The 15,915-nt window shown below is 36.4% G+C and overlaps 1 protein-coding gene across 3 annotated transcripts in view; it reads left to right on the top strand.

The window, feature by feature from the left end:
* CSMD3 (CUB and Sushi multiple domains 3) overlaps window positions 1–15,915 on the top strand; it is a 935,029-nt gene that overhangs the window by 829,970 nt on the left and 89,144 nt on the right. For all 3 annotated transcript variants that reach the window (XM_037048422.1, XM_037048421.1, XM_037048420.1), the window contains 2 exons: window positions 13,974–14,054; window positions 14,753–14,866. In XM_037048422.1, coding sequence (XP_036904317.1) covers window positions 13,974–14,054; window positions 14,753–14,866 — 195 coding nt within the window. The remainder of the gene's footprint in view (window positions 1–13,973; window positions 14,055–14,752; window positions 14,867–15,915) is intronic.

Below are 15,915 nucleotides of genomic sequence, written 5' to 3'. Positions count from 1 at the left end.
AGTCTTTCTAATACAGTTACCCAATATCTTTATGCTTTGAATCATATTAATTATTTATACTCTTGTCTCAAAATCATATCCATTCTAGACCCTTACAGCTTTGAGTGACTATTTCAGATCATTAAGTTCATAGCTTTACTCCTGTGGAATAATTTATGAAGAGTTTCAATTTGAATTCTTTGTATAGGATTATTCAGGGTTGTCGCTTTATAATGGTGACTTTTTGAAAGAACAATCTGGTTTCACAAATTTAAAAATTTTCTTGCATCTCAAATTAATTTTGTTTAATTAATATATAAATATCATTTTATTTCTAATTATTACATGCCTTTATTTGCTATGACCATACTTTCATGAAACACATTCTGTTTTATATGATTATGTAAGATGAATTCCATGAATATTTCACAGAATCAATAAGCTATTGAATTACACTTGCAAACTATATGAAAATTTGCAACATGAACTTGTGTTTTGCCTGTGACATTGATACACAATTTAATGCTTTCATCTTTTTAACACAAGGCAAAGCTTTGATACCCAAATCTTATATTCTGTGGAAAATATGCTAAGTCAGATATGGTTATGCTCACATTTAAAGTGCATCAGCTTTGGATACAGTGAGAGCATAGATCAGAAAATACTTGATTTGATTAATCTCAGCACTCACCAGCCAGTAAATGGTACCCAGTTGTACTTCCATAGGACCCACAGCTGCTGGAGCTGAGTGCGCACTCCAGCATAGCCAGCAAGATAAGGATGTGCAGCTGGACAACTTTTATTCGGGCCTTTACAAAAATAACCCCTTTGCCTTTTGTACTGACCCGGACATTGATGCTAGCTAGGAGCATGCAGGTCTGTCTAGTCTAAGACTGTAACAACAGCTTTATTATTTTAATAAATGATCATAACTCAGAAACCAATAAACTAAATAATAAAGTTAAAGGATGACTTAGTTGCTGACTGCATTTTGTACAAAATATTTTTTCTTTTTATGGATGCCCGCATATATTTTTATTATTTTGTGTCCTGCCTGAACAAATAACAATATGTGGACTATAAATATCCATACGATAACCTTATAAGGAATGTAAAATTATTATAAAACTTAGGACATGTTTCAAAAGAAAAATAAGGTCAGAGAAAAAGATGTTTTTGTATTTGTGTTCATATAGAAAACATGAGGATAGAATGCATGTCTGCATGCAACATAGAAATGTGGATTTACACAGACATTTATGTGAATGTATAAATATAGTAAAATACATTTCACCTGTTTTGTAACTGGGTTTTGAGTCATATATATTTATATATGTTTCATATATTTATAAATATATTTATATTATATAATACACACACATATAAGTATATATTATATATACATATTGTATTATATATGTATATTATATATTTACATTTAATATATATTTGATCTTATTCCTAAACTATAAGAATTATAGCTTATATGAGGTACATAAGCTATATAAATTTCATATATATATATATATATATATATATATATATATATATTAGAATTAGTTTAGGAATAAGAAGATCAACTATTTTGGGGTGCTTTGTTTTCCAGTGACTTGTTGACTGGGAACAAGTTACCCTTTGGTCAATTACTTTTTTTGTTGTAAAACAGTATGGCAAGATTGCTAAAATGAATGAGCTACTGTATATGTTGCCATCACTCTAATTACTGGCATAAAGCGGATTCAACCATATAAAACGTTGGTAAAAATATGCTCAATATTGGCAATTTGGCATAGCTTAACCCAAATAACACGGCCATTGCTATTGTTATCAGTGTTGAAATGCTGAGATGATAGGAGAATCGGATAGACAACGAGTGATGCACTGTTATTAGAACACCTGGCAGAGTAGATGTTCAGTGCATTTTCTTCTCCTTACCATAAGTTATCTCACGTTTTAGACTTTCCAATAGGACATTTACCTTTATGCTTTAAATAATTTCATAATAAGGCGCAATTGCCAGAGCCTACAATCCCAGAATCCCAACATTTTGATCAACATCCCTGGAAATATTACCCAAACCTTAAAATAACCTTGAAATTTGGAGTTGTAGCCAGGGCTCGTATTAAAATTGACACATGCCTGACATTACAACAGCTGCTTTAGGATAATTTCCCTAAGCACTGCTTTCAGGCTGACTCACCTTTTCAAGAATTCGTGATGCCTATACTAAATCCATTGTAAAGCTCCCCTATAATCTGGTCTCCTGAATCTTACCCCCAGTGTTTGTCAAATCTGACTCCAGGCAGATTCCTTCTATCACCGCCTCCTGCAGTTTCATTTGTAAATTGTTCCTCAGTTATCTTAAGTCTCCCCACCTTAAGTCCCATTTCCTCCATTTCTGGATAGTTTGAGCATATAGGTCTTACTACCATCTTCTCTATGATTGCACTTACTCTTTTTACCAAACTTTTGAGAACTTAATTACAATATAGTAGTATCTGGTTGTACAAGCCTGTGCATTTGATAACAATGAATGCATTTTTTGAAGTTATATCCTATTTCTGCTTCGTAGCCCTTGTATATTTGTATTATTGACTGATTGATTGACTAATTGTATGTTAGTCTTACAGGGGGGATGTATGTTCAGATTCTTCCAAAGAGTTGTTTTATTGAATTTTTTAGCTGTATTAGTGAAACTTTTGGAAAGATTATTTTATAATGTACAGATGTGTGCCATTTCTCTCTCAAAGAAACAAAGTTGCCAGTGTTCATATTCATATTATAAAACTAATATAATTTCATATATCTGAAATAAAATATAATATGCCTATCCCTGGCCCATATTCAGTACCAGTAGCTTAGTGCCAAAGTGAATTCTTGTAATGATAAAAAAGAGTTGTTCAAGTCATTTGGTATTTTCTAAATAAGTAAACCAGTAGATAAATTACTGTTTAACACTTATTTTAAGCTGATTAAGTATATGGCTAAGTTTAAAATGGTTTACTCCTCTGTTAGTTTTATTTAAATTCTATTATTGATTCAATAGTTCTTCCTGCTGTGCCCAACCTTGTAAGTCAGAGTGGTTTTCTTAGGACTAGTGTATTTATTTTATAAATCTGACAGATCAGTATTTTCAGATATTTTTAAGCTCACATTGATCACTTAGGTTTTATTTATTAGTGTGTTTCTAATATATTTGAAAAAAAGGAAAAACCGTTTTTTTCTCTTTAACCTAAACTTCCTTTATGAGATCCAGCCAGCCATCTGTCTTTTATAAAATATCACTTTTATAAAACCTTTCATGATCAAAAATAACATTCATAAAAAGCTTTGAAAAATACAATTTCTGTGAAATGAAAAAAATAGGACAGCCATAAATGTGTAGGTGCTTTAACTCAGCTATCATACTTTTCCTTCATCTGGGGAAATGTTTTTGTCTCTCTGTATTGCTGAATTTTCCTGATATCTGCCATGGAGTCAGGATGGAATTGGCTTATAATAAGTAATAACACTATTCAGTCCTAAACAATGACTCTTTGGAGGTAAACTGCACAAAACCTATTTAACCACATGTTTTTGCAGACGCTGACTCTGTGTAATAGTCACGATAATAGAAATAGTTGCCATTTACAGAAAACTTAATATGCCTGGCACTACACTGGGTACTTCCCATGTATTATTGCTAGTTTTTTTTATGATTCTGCAAGGTAAGCATTATTATTCCCATTTTAATAATGAAAGACCTGAATAAAAAATTATAACCTACCTAAAACCAGAGAACTAACAAGTAGAAGGGCTGCCTGGAATTCAAAATAGGTCTTACTCCAAAGAATGGCCTCTTTTTAAATAGTGACAACAGCCGCAGCAATAATGTAAGTGCCAGTCAATGCCCTGAACTGGTACTATCCCATGCCCAGGTCGTATTTAATGGTATATGAGCCTAATTGAAAATAGGTAGAAATGATTTTCATTTTTAGCAAGATGGTTGGTCATCTTATTTTCTAGAAAATATTCCTTCTAATGACAACTTGGACCTTCAGACTTCTTAGTGCTTCTCCCTCATGACCTACAAGCCAACTACAATATGTTTGTAGGTTTATCGCAACTTAGTATATTTTTCTTTGTAGTTCCCAGAATGTGCTATGGTGACTGAGGAGAGAAAAAAAAAGTTTTAGTGAGGATCTAACTTGTGCCAGTCAAAACAACCAGAGGCTATCGTACAGCCAGAATACACATTGATTAATTTAAAACAGAAGGTATTATTTTAATGGTTAAATCCATTATCCAAGTCACCTCTCTTTTTTAATATCACAGTATTAGGGTACCTCAATTTACACTCAGAAGATTATTCTTAGTAATCATAGTATGATTTAATAACATATTATTTATTGTTTTCTATCATTGGCACACCTTCTATAAAAAGATGAGTTGATTATATATTGACTTTCAGATTACTTTAAAAATTGCGTTTAAAAGAATGGCACCTCTTTTAGGTCATCCTTTAAGATTTATGCGGAATCTACAATACATGCTGTATTTGGGGACAAGTATATTTAACTCCAGAAAGTCCCATCCTAAAAGAGACTGCTGCAGCTATAAAGACACATTTTACATAAGACATAAATCAGCACTGCTCTGGACTGTGTGACCCCTTCGCCTCATACAACCTGAAGGCCTGACCTCCTTTCATATTTCAGTAGATAATGCATTGAACTCATAAAGTACTTCATTGCTTGATGTCTAGAGAACATAGAGTTATAGATGTCATACAATTATATATAAATACATATATTGAAGCTAAGTACCAAACCGGCGAAGCTACTATGAGTTAATGTCATTTGTTATTACTTAATGGCTACTTGTGATTATTTAAGTAACTAAAAGCAATGTCAAAATTGCTAACCAAATTCTGACATTTTGCTGTATGTGCACACCTATTGACAAGCTATGATATTTATTTTCTACAATATCTTACTGTCAGCCCCTTCCAGCCAAAGTCCATAGGGAATATGCCCTTAGTTAAATAAAGGTGGGTGTATTGGCTCATTACAATGAGTGAGACAACACACCTTGAGGGACCCCATGCATATCATCAGTAAGACGGTGTTGGAGGGGCTAGTAGTAGAATTTGAGCACTGTTCAATGGTTCTGGAAAATTTCAAGGGCACAGGTTTTCCTCTGGATTGGGTGCTATCAGAAAGTTGGAGCAGTTCTACAATTGGGTATCATGATACATTTTTTCTAGAAGGTGAGAGGGATGGAACGTCCCTAACCTATAATCAACACACAAGGAAGCAACGTCCACTCATATTAGCTGAGATGGACCAATCTTGGTCAGTTTGGTTGTTTGGACTGTGTTCTGGTTTCTTTGTTTGTGTGTGTGTGTGGTGGGGGTGGTATTTGCTTGTGTTTTTCTTTCTGTGCTCAGACATGATTATGGAAAGGTCTTGTTTTTGCGTTTTCCCAACAAGGTCAGATGTCTGATATTATTATTAGTGAAGCTTTTTATGAGCGACAGTACAAAATCATGGTCTATCATGTAAAGCCAGGCCAGCTCCTAGCTGACAGTACACAGGAGCTGTATAAACATTTTAATCTTTTCTTTTTTCTTTTCTTTTCTCTTCTCTTCTCTTCTCTTCTCTTCTCTTCTCTAATATGCAGAATAGTTTAAAGGAATAAAGATAGCTATAGCTTGTTCCTCATAGCCCAAGGCACTTCAACTATGGTAGTAAACAGGAAGAAAAAAATAGAGACTGAAAAAAGAAAAATTATCACTGTTACCTGCTCTTATCTACTGATATGCCAGGTGACTATTGGCACATTACTTTTAGGTTCTAATGGGCTGAGCACAAAGGCAGGATGCTTTCAATTAGCCATATGATTATGGAGAAGTCAATTCATGCAACAGATGTTGGAATTTTCTTATGGATAATTCAGATTTCCCAATAGCTTTGCTTACTATACTTCTGCCATCCCATCTCTAGGAAAACACCGGGAATGGGGTAACTCTTGCCAATTCATTTCTCATATTAGAGACTTTTCTGTATCATTTCTAAATTTAGGGATGAACATTTCTCCTAATTTCTAAGGTTCTTTTTGTAGGCAGGTTAATAAGCCAATTATAAAATATTAGTGGCACAAAAATGATATTGGCAAGTAATATCAATATCATTTGATAAGTGGGTAAGTAAGTAGTTTAACCACTGCCAAAACTTATCTATGTGGTTCATAACAACTCACTACCAGATTTTTTCCAAAATGAAATAACATTATTTACTATTATTTCTCTTAATTAGAATAGTAGAGAGTGTATATAAACACTCCTAAGTCCACTTTCATGAGGAGCTGCTTAAATTTATTTTATATAATGTTTACATTAACATTGCCTGAATTACATAACTGACTATGTAATTATCAACATGCTTTTCTCCTACAATGTTTCCCAAATCATCAAATTATTTTACTTGAACTAACCTGGGTCGCCACTGAGGTATGCCAGTGGTTACAGATATCTTAGAGTTTACAGTGGGACAGAGAATATTATATATGTTTCCTCTGTAAGAAATACTGCATTCTTACTTGTCAGAAAGGCTGTGCACATGTGCCTTTTTGGGTTAGGGAAAGAATGGCAATTTGCCCAGTGTTCTGTTTTGACTTTTTTGAAGAGCCTTGAATAGCTCCATTGAAGTAAAGTAGATAAATACAGCTTCTTTTCTGGAATTAGGTTGGATGTTTCATTACAAAGGAAATAGGAAATTAAACGTAACCAAAAAATATCTCCAGAATCAAAGCCTCAAGTATTTTCAAGAAGTAATACATACACTTGAACCAAAACAAGACATAATTCAAATAATAGTCATCCTCAAAAAGATGCCGACATGTAGAATATGTTCTCATGTATTTATTAAACTATAAATGGTGTTTTAAAGCTGAATGACATGTCAGGTAAATGGTTGTTCTAAAGATAACACAGATTTAGATCAAATGAGTATTTTAAATGCATAAATATCTGCATTACACAGCTTTTTCATTAATGGTCATAATTATTAGGCTGTTTCTAAATAGAATAATCCATGAAAAATACAAACTAAAATATATGCTAACACCATTTAAAATTTAGATGACACTATTCATTTATTCTGGATTTTGGAAACATTTTAATTACATATTATGTAATAGACAATAGATGCATCCCTTAGTTGGAATGTGTTTCTATGTTTGAAAGAATACATTGCTGAACCTAGTGTGCAAAGTGCTGGTAGGTTTTTAAAAGTATTATAATGCCGTTTCCTGGTGTAATGTTGTGGCAAGTGTAGTTTGCAGGTAGCTCTTTCAAAACCTGTTCATTACAAACATGTACCCTCTGAAGAGCATTGTTGAAGTTGATGCTCAAGTTGCTACTCGAGAAATTTCATGCTAAACCTATTTTAACTTCAAACCAAACACGAATTTCATTTAAACTTTTCACTTCTGCCCGTAACCGGGTGTGTGGCCTCGTCTGGCTCACTCCACTTTGTTAGGTCTCCTCCTCCTCTAGTGCAGCAAAATAAAGCAATTAGGATAAGTGATTTATTTACTAGTCGATTTTCAGATTAAAAAACCCTATGATTCTAACTCACACAATGTTGGATGTCTTCTTCCTAAACCTATTTATTTTCTTCCAAAGTAACCAAAGTATATACATTATATAGGATAAGATGATGTTTTGATTCAATTAGTTATCAGGTATTATGTATTGAACATGATTCCCAGGGCACTGTGCTAGCAGTTTTGAGACCACAGACGCATATAGCATATATTATACAGAACTCTAAAATACATTGCTGAGCTGAAGGATTTTAAATCACAGTATAATGTATTGTGCATCAACATAAAATAAATAGTTTCAGCATTTCCAAAGCATAGCCAATTTAAATCAGAGTACAAACAAAATGACTTGTTTGATGTGTTCTGGGAAGTTGCATGCATACTAGCCATTGGAATAGCTTCAGGGCTATGTGTGGGGTCACTCTGGATTGAGGTCTGTGCCTTAGGGACACGGCTGCCATCACAGCAGCCCGGCTCAGGTTAACCTTCGATACACAGGGCTTGTACTTCCCTTTGAAGTATTCATCTGGCACAGTTCTAAGCACTTTACAATCTATTAACTCAATCTTAGTTTTGTGTTTATTTTGCAGATGAGAAAATTGAATCCCAGAGTCTTAGCAATTTGCCTAAGGTCATAGAACGAGCAGCACGGAGATTGAAACACAAGTAGCAAGCTTCCAGAGTAAACAGAAGCTTAGGCTGTTTTGTACACAAAACTACTACTAACCAGCACAAGATGGGGGATATATATTTCCCAGGGATGGTGATCAGCTTGGCAGAAGCATCGCCAGAAAGAGAAGTGGAGCCCCAGTGCTCAATTCCCCTCGGTTGCCTTCAGTGAGACACGTCTGAGGCATCGCTCCTCAGACCGCTGTCTGATTATGGGCTGATTGTGCCAACAAGGATTATGCGCCCAACCTCTGCTTGTAATTATTTCAGTAACTGCCAGATCACAATGTCTTTCATGAATAAAAGTAAAACTTGGGAAAAACAGAAAGTATTAATATTTCACCAAATGTTTTTATTTATCTCTCAACACCGATTTTCTGGAAGTCATGGAATGCCACAATTTCATACAATAAGGGCTTACTCATTCACAGTGCTAGGTACTACTCCATGTTCTTTGCATATATAAACATTTTGATCTTTATAGCCATCCTTTGAGGTGGCATAAAATTGTTACTCTTGTCATTACAGTTTTACAAATGAGGAAAAAGTGGGGCAGAAGAGAGGCGACTTGTCCCAAATTTCCCCATTCGTCAGCCTTAGAAATGGCATTTAAACCCAGAGAGTCTAGACTGAATTTATGCTCAATATCATAAGAAAGTACATTGATGTAATTTACTCATTCACCGTGTAGTTTTTCCCTTCTCTAGAATTCGGTCACTCAGCAGACATTTATTGAGCATTGCTATGTTAGCTACTATATTATGCCCCTAGTAGTTAGAAGTTAATGACGTAAGCGAGAGCACCTGCTCTCACACAGCTTCCATTCCAGTGCGAGAATGTGGGCAGTAAACAGATCATTCTTTCAGATCCTGAAAACGGGCAGAGTGGGAACAAAGACAAGTGGAACATAGTAACTGTAAGAAGTTAACTCTAGGTAGCATGATTAGTGAAAAGTGTTTCTATTTTAGTCATCCAAGAATAAAATTTAAAGTGAGAAAGTAAGATAGTTTTCAAAGAAAGCAAAATAGAGGGGAAATGGAGACAACTGTACTTGAACAGCAATAAAAATGTAAAAAGAAATAAGAAAGCAAAATAAATTTAAAAAGTTATATAGAACACACTATCAAATGTTACACTGGCAACTATCGGAGAGCTATGCTCATTAGAGACTAGGAGAGACCATGGTTAGGATTAGGTTGTAGACAGGTTTGATTTTTCAAAGGTTTTTTAAGAACAAAGTGAAGAGATGTGGTTTAATATGTTTTTGAGAGGAGAGAATGCCATTGTAGTTGAGTGTCGTAACAAATTAGGGTATTTCAGTTTTAAGCAGAGAGGAACTACCTGTGTTTTTGTTAAATATTTTATTTATTTGTCTTTAGAGGGGAAGGGAAGGAGGGAGGAAGAGAAACATCAATGTATGGTTGCTCCTTGTGCATCCCCTGCTGGGAACTGGCCCCTGCTGGAAACTGGCCTACAACCCAGGCATGTGCCGTGACTAGGAATCGAACCGTGATCCTCTGGTTCACAGGCCCGCACTCACTTCACTGAGCTACACCAGCCAGGGCTACCTGTGTTTTTTTGTTTGTTTGTTTGCAGCTAAATATATAAACTGGTTAATAGGTGGGGCTCAAGTTTATTAAACAAAGTTAGAGACCTTTGGGGTCCATAATCAAGACTTTTAATTTAATGTTCTTGGGGGTCATAGTCAAGACTTTTAATTTAATGTGAAGTCATTTAGGGACACATGTGAGCTTTTTTTAGACCCAATCAACAGTGTTTATTGAACACCTGCTGCCATATAGAGTCTGGGTGAACACATTTGCCTGTGTCCTTCCAACAGTGTATATTTTTTTCCTACTGCAGCCAGATTTAATTTTTAAAAGGAGAAATCTGATTATGTTACTCCCAGGCTTCAAACTCTTCACAGGTTTCCCACTGGCCTCAAATTAAAATACATCTTCCTGAGTCCAGCCCGTAGACTCTCCCAGGGTTCTCTCTCACCCCAACCCCTAGCCCCCTGACCTTTGTCTTTGCTGGTTTCACATCCACCAGTTCCTTTGCAGACAGTAGATTTCATGTAAATACTGTCTTAATTCCCTTGCACCACTTCACTAGTCCGTAGGAAGGGTGGTGTCAGAAAGACACAGACGCCAGACAATATCCCACTGACTGACTTCATCATACAGGAGTATTAGTTTCCCAGGGCTTCTGTAACAAAGCACCACAGCTGGGTAGCTTAAGAAAACAGTGACAGTTTCTCTCCCAGTTCTGGTGCCTAGAAGTGTGAACACACAGAAGTGGACGTATGAAGAGGTCTCCAGAGGACGGTGAGTTGTTCTGTCCCGCGGAACAGTCAACTGGAGTCCCGAGTCTACCTGAAACGGATGTATAGGGATGGGAACAAGAGGTGCGGAGAAAGGCAGCAAGACAAAGGATTCTGATCAAGCTGCAAATTTTATTTTGGGCGGGGCTGTTATATAGAGGGCAGGGGAAAAGGGGAAGTGGTCCTGATAGGTTGTCCTGTGCATGCTCACTGCATGCTCCTGGCGACGATTGGTAGGTGGGCGCGTGATCAGCATCTTGATTGGTAGTTAGTACTCGTGATCCAGGGATGCCCCCAAGGGTGGGGCCACCTGGCTTGGCTGCAATATCCTGTTTGGGTTGCCTCAGCCAAGCCCTCCTGGTGCGATCTTGATAGATTGCATCCGCTATCTTTAGGCCCCGACAACGGTGCTCTTTTTGAAGGCTGTAGGTAGCTTCCGGGGCAGCCAGGCAACACTGACATTCCTTCGCTTGCAGATAAATCACTCCACTCTTGGTCCCCATCATCCTATGTCTTCCCTGTGTGTCCATCTCTATCATCTCTCTTTCTATAATGGTCATTCCTAGTGAGTTTAAGGGCTGACCTTAATTCAATCTGACCCCCCACTTAGCTTATTATATCTGAAACAAGCCTGTTTCCCAATAAGATTCTGAGGTTTCCAGAAAGGTATACATTGTAGGGGATAGTGTTCAACCCAGTACAACAGGTATGAGATGACAGGGGTTCACACCGGGCTGCTGGCAACAAGAAGACAAAGAACACTGGGGACAATTTAGACCTCTGTCCACAAATAAACTAGTAGGAATTGACAAAGATTAAAAAACAGAATTGCTGGGAGCTGTTTATGATTTAACTTTTTGTCGTTCTTTGCCTTCAAAAGTCTAACAAAAAAGACACAAAGAAGGCTTTTCCCCCATTGTCTTCTTCACGTGATTGTGAAAAAGTCACCTCCCTCAGGTTACTTAAAGTCTAGAGAAACAAACAATGGACAAGCAAGCCAACGGATGAACAATAATAGATTTTGAAACAAGGCATTATTACATGTGCCATAAAAGTATTTTATGGTTAGAAAAATAATAGTAAGGGTGAGGGGAGGTAGGCAGCCAGGAGCTCAGAAGAAATCCTATTCTGGTGATGTAACCTTGGGGTTTGAGTCAGGAAGTCACACTCGAAGTGAAGAAATCAAGATCACTTAGGTGAAGACTGTAGAAGATGACTTCAAAGCAAAGTTTATTCAGAATCCAGAGCTGTAAAACTGACGCAAGTAGAATTGATCTGACTAGCATGGAGGTGGGAAGGAAGGACCTTGTGACCCCTCCATGACCCCAGGGCGGTTCCTTGGCTCTGGAGACAGTGTTATGAAAGTGTTGGTGATGGGAAATGGCAGAGAATAAGACAGAATTTAGCTCATAGCACCCAGGCTGTCTTGGGAAAATGACATATCACTGCACATCATACTCCTCATTAATCATAATTTACGAACTCTAGTCCTCTAAACGCTGCAGCTGAGTCACCTGAGTTATTCTAAGCATGTTCCGATGCTGCAACAGTCAATGATAAAAATGTGCTTCTTTTTAAATGAGAATAACGCGATTAGCATGAAGATTAAAACTAACTTTATAATCAAACAAAAGTAAAATAATATACACACAGGCATCTCTACACTTCTCTGAGTTTACCTCCACTCTGCGTTAAGATCAGATAAAATGATCTTCTCAAAGCATAGTTTGGTAAGAATTTCCCCATGTTAAGTCTCTCCGGATCTCCCCCGTCTCTTAACTCTTTAGTATGCCTTAGGGTTACCTTTTACCTTGATCATTGTACCCTTTTAAGGTCTAAGTTCGGGAACATGATTTTCAAAATTCCTAATGTTATTCCCAACTGTGAAAATGGAGACAACTGTATTTGAACAACAATTGAGAAAGAAAAATCTAGGTTCTGCTTCTCTGACCTGAGCTTGCTTCCAGGCAATTCGCTTTTCTAGTGGTAACTCCTCTGTCTGTGTAGAGCAGTTTTATTTGCAAATGAACAAGCCTGCGCAGCAAGGGTTTTTAGAAACAGGTTAAAGTACTGAAAGGAAGATGTTTAAGGAGACAGACAACCATTGACAGCAGGATATTCAAACAAATCTCCCTTGATTTATCCCTCTTCATTTCTATTTTGAAATTGTTTTCTCTTTCATTGTCCTCAGTAACCTGGAAATTTATTACTCTTAACCTCTTATAAATGTTTTTTTGTTGTTATCTGATGATGAATCCGTACTCAAATTTTTGCTTGTTTTCTCCTACATCTGAAATGATCTTATGTTCAGGATTACCCTTCCAAACTGGAAATGTACTATTCATTTTAAAAATATTTTATTTATTTATTTTTAGAGAGAGGGGAAGGGAGGGAGGAAGAGGGAGAGAGAAACGTCGAAGCATCCGTGTATGAGAAAAACAGCAATCGGTTGCCTTTTCTGCACCACCCCTGGGGCATCTGGCCTGCCACTCAGAGATGTGCCCTGACTGAGAATTGAACCTGGGACCTTTCGATTTGCAGGAAGATGCCCAACCCACTGAGTCACACCAGTCAGGGCTCTTACTCATCTTTCAAGATTCGTCTCATTCATCTGCTTTTACAGGAGTCTTCATTAACTGGTCTATTGGTGTACCTCAATACTGTAATAATACTGTAGTGATAGGGAAAACACCGAAGGGATGGCCTTTGAAGCTTGGGGATATACGGGGGAGTCCTGGAGAGCTCCGTGCAGCTTGCGTGATCACAGATGAGTCACTGTGTCTTTTAAGTCTTACTCTATCACATATGAGCACTGAGGTATATAAATAACTTCTATGTTTAAGCGATAAAATTAAGCATATAAAACACACACATATATATTTATATTTAACACACATATATTTTTAACATATATACATATATAAATAGTTTAATGTGTTTCTTGAATGAACAAGAGTATATTTTTTAAAGGTGATTCCTGGGGGAAGGGGGTCTAAGGGGACTAAATGATAATGGAAATACATCTAATAAAGATTATATATTTAAATTTTTTTAAAAAGGAGTTCTGGTAAAAAAAAAGCTTTAATCAAGGAAATGATTGATTGAATTCCAATTCTACAATGTTAGATGTAGATCTAATGTGGTGTAGACCATATGTGATGTACACCAAATTTTTAACCTCAATAGTTTGTTCTGTTATAAAATCGGAATAATTATAGAAATAGTTATCTAAACTGAGTAATAAAATAAATACAAATTTATAGGACTAATATAATTAATATAAGTAAACTGTTGATAATATTTCCTGGAATAGAGTAAGCACAGAGAACTTGTTTGCAATTACAACTGTGTGCCAGGCACTTTGAGCAAATATAGCTGCTCGGAGAAGGAATAAACACATTGTCTGTTTTCCTAGCCTATCAACTAAGAGTGTGCCAACCTCCACCACCCGTGCCGAATGCTGAAATTTTGACAGAGGATGATGAATTTGAAATAGGTAACGTCTCTTAACTTACTTTCAAAGAAACCACACTGTTAACAAAGCTATTTGCTTAAAAATAAACAAAAAATACGAATAGTTACAGCCTGCCTTGGACCATCTTCCCTCTTTGATGGGAAATGTTTAGAATTCTTAAGAATGGACAGTAGCGAAAAGAGGAAAGGGGACTAAATAGGAGGCGAGGAACAGGAATTCTGAATTTCCAGATGTACAATTAGACATCTGGAATTGTGGGAGTGTGGGATTTTGAACCACATGAACTGTATAATGTTGCCTCAATAAACTTTTATTACTATTCTATTGATTTTGGTTGATAAATGTAAGGAAATATCCATGACCAATGTGAATCTAGTCTCGATGTAAAAGCACTCACTAAGAATAATTTTAATCATTTCATACATTTTTAATGAATATCTTACCCGGACCAGCCAGATTATTTCTTTACTATCATTTCTCCCCAACTGGCACGCACAGCACAGTGTTACTGGTCATCTACGCTCGGCTTCAGTGCTGATTGGTCAGTGCCTGTGAAGTGCTAGTGGTTCAGTATTTTGAATATCAGCCCTACTTACAATCAACAGAATTTTAATACTGGTTCATAATTAATAGGTATTTCTGTTGCTTTAGAAACACCTGTTCATTTTTACCTTGTTGCTGATCGGAAGTCCCCTCTGCCTTTTCTTTTCCCTAAATAGGTGATATCATCAGGTACCAGTGTCTTCCAGGGTTTACTTTAGTGGGTAATGCAATCCTGACGTGCAGATTAGGAGAACGACTCCAGATGGATGGAGCACCTCCCGTTTGTCAAGGTACCGATTATTCTAATCATTTATCTCCAAATATTTGTTTTATGTTCGACACAGTACCAGGGATAATTTCAAATAATTAATATTTAACTAGTGATAATGTTAAAAGTTACACAAGTCATACATGGTATTCTTTTTTTATTTCATTATTTCTGCTATTTGACTTTAAACATTTTTTTATTTTTCCAAGTTTTAATTTTTCTAATGTGTCCAAAGCCACTTCAACTTCTTTAAATTATTTTTGCTGAAAGGAGGAAAATAAGACACATCACTTTAAATAAAGGTTCAATGTTGGTTGCCTTAATTTGAAAGTAGTTTCTGATCTAACCACGGATTCATTAAACTTTACCAAACACCTGTCAAGTTGGGAGATCTGAGGGAAAAAAAACAAAAAACAACTTCTAAATAGCCCCTACTAGGAAGGCAACATAGCGCAAGGGCTATCACAGGGGGCTGTAGAATCATATCACGTACACTTGTCAACGGAGAAAGGAAAGCTTGATGGAGGCATTGCTCCCCAAGGCACGCGTTCCAAATTACAAGTTAGACTTCCTCTGTTAGAATAGAGATGGGGAAAGCGTGGTTCAAGTGACAGATGCGAATGTAAAGACGCAGAAGTAGAGAACAGTAGTATATAGACTACAAGGGGTTCACTATGCTGAAGGGCAAGATGATGATGGATTTGAATGAAGGGCAGCAGTTTGATATTCTGGAATCAGCTGTCGTTGACGTGTGTAGCTCCTAGGACCCAGAATAGTATCACACATAGTAACTATTTATAGATATTGGTTAATTCAATAATAATTAAATTTTCTTGGATTATTTTTTTCATTGAGGTTCTTTCTGAGGAATGAAAACCTTTCCTGTGTACTGTCTTTACTTTTATTATAAGCCTAAAACAAAAGCTCTGTTTATTATACCAAACATGGTAAAAGTTGCAGTTAAGATTTGATTTTCCATGTCATTGGAGTTCTTACGAAGAGACGGAAGGACTTTCATAAATGCCTTCTACAACAACAAAAAGAAAAACACTTTGGAGGTATAAGCCACTG

The sequence above is a fragment of the Sturnira hondurensis genome, unplaced genomic scaffold (assembly GCF_014824575.4).
Source record: "Sturnira hondurensis isolate 20B ecotype Veracruz unplaced genomic scaffold, ASM1482457v3 Scaffold0006413, whole genome shotgun sequence".
NCBI classification, from domain to species: domain Eukaryota; kingdom Metazoa; phylum Chordata; class Mammalia; order Chiroptera; family Phyllostomidae; genus Sturnira; species Sturnira hondurensis.
Note: the sequence above shows the minus strand (reverse complement) of the source record. Positions and strands in the feature narration are given on the sequence as shown.